This window comes from Portunus trituberculatus, chromosome 1 (genome assembly GCF_017591435.1).
Source record: "Portunus trituberculatus isolate SZX2019 chromosome 1, ASM1759143v1, whole genome shotgun sequence".
Taxonomy (NCBI): domain Eukaryota; kingdom Metazoa; phylum Arthropoda; class Malacostraca; order Decapoda; family Portunidae; genus Portunus; species Portunus trituberculatus.
In genome coordinates this window covers 1,593,283-1,598,282 of record NC_059255.1, presented here as the reverse complement: position 1 = coordinate 1,598,282, position 5,000 = coordinate 1,593,283, and the positions used below count along the sequence as shown (strand labels likewise).

The window sequence follows — 5,000 nt, the reverse complement described above, 5'->3', positions numbered from 1 at the left end:
TGCAGGTTATGACAATTTTTCGAGAAGTGATGCAGGTTATGACAATTTTTCGAGGACTGATGCAGGTTATGACAATTTTTCGAGAAGTGAAGCAGGTTATGACAATTTTTCGAGAAGTGATGCAGGTTATGACAATTTTTCGAGAAGTGATGCAGGTTATGACAATTTTTCGAGAAGTGATGCAGGTTATGACAATTTTTCGAGAAGTGATGCAGGTTATGACAATTTTTCGAGAAGTGATGCAGGTTATGACAATTTTTCGAGAAGTGATGCAGGTTATGACAATTTTTGATGCAGATGACAATTTTTCGTGATGCAGGTTATGACAATTTTTCGAGAAGTGATGCAGGTTATGACAATTTTTCGAGGACTGATGCAGGTTATGACAATTTTTCGAGAAGTGATGCAGGTTATGACAATTTTTCGAGGACTGATGCAGGTTATGACAATTTTTCGAGAAGTGATGCAGGTTATGACAATTTTTCGAGGACTGATGCAGGTTATGACAATTTTTCGAGAAGTGAAGCAGGTTATGACAATTTTTCGAGAAGTGATGCAGGTTATGACAATTTTACTCCAAAGTTACTGACAGAAGAAATTTTTGGGAGTAAGAAAAGGATGAATCGAAACTTCAATTCACGTTTGTCATGTTAATTAGATACAAATTCCTACACACACTAATAAAACACCCAAACAGTTAAATATTCTTACCAAATCTAGAACCATTAGGAAATATTCACTTTTTTCCCTTCAAACAGACGAAAAATAAATAAATCAATTAATTAAAAGAAATGAAAAACTGAAAACAAGTCAAACGAAATCGAAAAATTGGATAGAAATAAGAAATAACGTGAAAATTTGAGAATAAGAAAGGAAAAGAAAAAAGGAAAAAGGAAAAGGAAAGAAAAGTGGAAAATGAAGATGAATAAAAAGAAATCTAACGAAAATGGAAAAGAAAATGAAAAATTGAAGAAGAAAAATAAAGGAAAAGGAAAAAGGGAAAAGAAATAGAAATGGAAAATGAAAATGAATAAAAAGAAATCTAACGAAAAGAAAAAAAAAAGAAAATGAAAATCAAAAATAGGAAAGAAAACAAAAAAAGAAAAAAGGAAGAGGAAAATGAAAAAGAAATGGAAAATAAAATGATTAAAAAGAAATATAACAAAAAAAAATAAATAAAAGAATGAAAACAAAAAAAGAAAAGAAAAAACAAGAAAAAAAAAGAAAAATCATAATAAAAACAGAAAAGAAGGAGAGCAAATATTAGAGAGAATTAAAGCGAATTAAAGAGAAACACAGCCTTCCCCTCTCCCTCTCACTCCCCTCTCACTTCCCCTCATATTTCCTCCTCCCCTTCCGTGACCCGTCAAGGGGAGGAGGAGGAAGAGGAGGAGGAAGAGGACCAGGAGGAAGAGGAGGAGGAGGAGGAGGAGGGGAAAGAGAGAGAGAGAGGGAGAGGAAGAGAGAGAGGGAGAGGGGAAGAAATGGTGAGGAAACGTTTGTGAAGAGTGGAGAGGGGAAAAAAGAGAAGAGAGAGAGAGAGAGAGAGAGAGAATGAGTTTGTGTACAGGAAAAGGAATAATTGAGGGGGAAAAGAGAGAGAGAGAGAGATTCGCTTATTCCTCCCTCTATCTCACCATTGCTGCCTCTGTGTTATCTCTCTCTCTCTCTCTCTCTCTCTCTCTCAGGCAGCTGTGTGCGCGAACAAGACTGCACACACACACATACACACACACACACACACACACACACACACACACACACACACAGTCCATAGATTCACTTATAATTTCCTGGGTGTGATAGTTGCAGTCGCTCTAAGTAGGTAATACTCAACACACATAATGCTGTTTTGCTTTATTTGCCGACAAATTAACGTGGAAGTTGTGTGTGGCGGGAACTACCCCTCTCCATGGGTGCTCCGCCGCCTTCCCCACCGCTGCCCCCGCCCCCATCCCTTTCCCGCCCGCCCCCGCCGCAGCCCGCTAGGCAGTGTCCGCAGCGGTGCCACGCGACATTATTGCTTTGTGTGCAGCAAATGACAAATTAAATTCTTGTTTGTCAGAGAATAAAATGTACTGGTGACACACCAATACTGTACACTGGTGAGGTGGTCAACTGGCTGTGTCAGCTGAAGTGGTCAAGTGGTACTCTGAAAACACACAGTACACATGGCAACTCACTCACTCAGTCACTCACTGCTGCTTCATGACCGCTGCCTTGCTGGTGCTGATGGTGGCGGTGGTGGTGGTGTGAAGGCTCCTTTAGATAACACGATGGTTCTGCTAAGTGGTGCTGGCACAGGTTGTGCTTAACTGTGTGTGTGTGTGTGTGTGTGTGTGTGTGTGTGTGTGTGTGTGTGTGTGTGTGTGTGTGTGTGTGTGTGTGTGTGTGTGTGTTACCAGCACCACACTGTGTTCACTGTGCACTGTGTTCAGGTGCACTGCCTTCACTGTCTCTGTCACTGAGTGAGTACTGTGCCAACATGTCATCAGTGCACGTCAATATCATGACGGAACAGTACTCATTGTTACTCAGTGAGCAAGATACCTTCACTGCACCCAACACACACACTGTGACACTAGGCGGCCGGCTAGACTTATCACTCCACTGGTGTCAATATGTCAACTGTCAGGGACTCAAGTCTCAAGGTTCACTGTTGGGTCTGTTGGCTGTTGAGAGGGTAACAATGGCAGTGAGTTGCCATTATGTTCACAAGCTCCCCTTAACCTCTGCATTGTTGTGTCAACTGTACATTTTTTTTTTCACTGACACAAACAAAAAGTCACTTGCTACTTATTTCCTGCAAGGCTTTGACTGTACAAAAAATTTAATTTAATGCCGCGTGGCACCACAGTGAGCAGCGGGCGAGGGGGAGGGGAGGAGGAACACTGAGGGGGATGTCCCCGCCACACACAAACAACTTCACAGTTAATTTATCGCTAAATAAAATAAGACACAGCATTGTGTACACAATATTTTTCAGTAGTGTGTGTGTATATAAATAAATAAATAAATAAATAAATAAATATATATATATATATATATATATATATATATATATATATATATATATATATATATATATATATATTCTAGTCTTTTTCGTCAAATATGCCCGAACAGTTTTTTACTCACTGTAACGAGAGAGAGAGAGAGAGAGAGAGAGAGAGAGAGAGAGAGAGAGAGAGAGAGAGAGAGAGATTCTGTTGACAAATGAACAAATAAATGAAATATGTATTTTTTTGGACCTGGAAAAATACTAAAAGAAAACGTAAAGAAATATGACACGTTTATTTACTTATTCGTTCATTCCTTCACGAGGATGTGTGTGTGGAATTAAGAATGAATAAAATAGTCAGACATTTATATGAACAATTGTTCCTTTTTCTTTTTAGTTTTCTTTGAATACTTGTCAGAATAGTGACGAAATACGAACTGTATCTATAAACTGAGAGAGAGAGAGAGAGAGAGAGAGAGAGAGAGAGAGAGAGAGAGAGAGAGAGAGAGAGAGAGAGAGGAAGGGGAGAGTCGGGGTACAGGTGAAAATAAAAGAGAAAAGAAAGAAAAACTACATTACTTTTCCATTATTTATTTTTCAATCTTTATTTTTCATCATTCTTTAAAAAACAGTGGAGCATCTCTCTCTCTCTCTCTCTCTCTCTCTCGTCATGTCCCCTGCACCACTTGAAGACCTCCCTCAGACCCCTCTAGACCCACATACATAATAAAAAAAACCACTACTTCTATCAATCTTAACCAACACGACCACAAAACACAACCTCAAACCAAATTACCACACGTACTTGGTCGCTGATCCCTAGAAACCATCACCTCACTTATAAAAACCTCACAAATACACAACACCACCAATAAACACTAAGGGAACTAATCCGAACCCCTTTCTCTGCTTTCCTCCCTACGCAGAGGCCTCCATGCACATTCTGGACGAGAGAGGCGTGGTGCTGAGGGAAAAATTCTACCACACGGGGTCCACCATAGAGCTCCAGTGCAGGGTTGCCAATGTCCCCACAGCCACGGCCCTGCAGCTCACCTGGTACCGGGGGCGACAGAGGCTCAACTACGATGCTTCCAGAGGTGGTGTGAGGTGAGAGAGAGAGAGAGAGAGAGAGAGAGAGAGAGAGAGAGAGAGAGAGAGAGAGAGAGAGAGAGAGAGGCCATACGGTGATTTTTCTTTTTTCTCTCTTCTTTATCCTTCTTTTTATTTTCTCCCTCTCCCAAATCTTTCCAGAGAGAGAGAGAGAGAGAGAGAGAGAGAGAGAGAGAGAGAGAGAGAGAGAGAGAAGGAATACGTATAGCATAACAGCGGAAGGACAGAGAGAGAGAGAGAGAGAGAGAGAGAGAGAGAGAGAGAGAGAGAGAGAGAGAGAGAGAGAGAGAAAAGAAAGAGAAAGAAAGAGACATTTTGACACTTTTCTATCATAATTTATTCCTTATTGCCTAAACCTCTTTGTTCAAACTAGGAGGAGGAAGAGGAGGAGGAGGAGGAGGAGGAGGAGGAGGAAGAAGAAAAAAAAAAAAATGAAAAGAAGAAGAAAAGAAGAAGAAGGAGGAGGAGGAGGAGGAGGAGGAGGAGGAGGAGGAGGAGGAGGAGGAGGAGGAGGAGGAGGAAACAGGAGTAAGAACGTATATAAGAAAGAAAGGAAACAAGGAGGGAGGAGAATACAACTTATGAGGAGGAGGAGGAGGAGGAAGAGGAGAAGGAGGAGGAAGACGTAGAGAGAATTCATATGGTGCTAGAGAGAGAGAGAGAGAGAGAGAGAGAGAGAGAGAGAGAGAGAGAGAGAGAGAGAGAGTTAAGGATGTGTTTATAAAGAGAAGAAACGGAGAAGGACTAAGATAAGAGAAAGAAAAGAAGAAGAAGAAGAAGAAGAAGAAGAAGAAGAAGAAGAAGAAGAAGAAGAAGAAAAAGAAGAAACAACAACAACAACAAAAAGAAGAAGAGAGAGGAAATAATAATAATAATAATAATAATAATA

At 40.5% G+C, this 5,000-nt stretch overlaps 1 protein-coding gene across 1 annotated transcript in view; it reads left to right on the top strand.

Annotated features, from left to right (window-relative positions):
- The window catches only part of LOC123504880 (basement membrane-specific heparan sulfate proteoglycan core protein-like), a 96,699-nt gene that overhangs the window by 90,549 nt on the left and 1,150 nt on the right, over positions 1-5,000 (top strand). Inside the window, exon 6 of the mRNA XM_045255822.1 lies at positions 3,928-4,108. Within this exon, the coding sequence (XP_045111757.1) occupies positions 3,928-4,108 (181 nt within the window). The remainder of the gene's footprint in view (positions 1-3,927; positions 4,109-5,000) is intronic.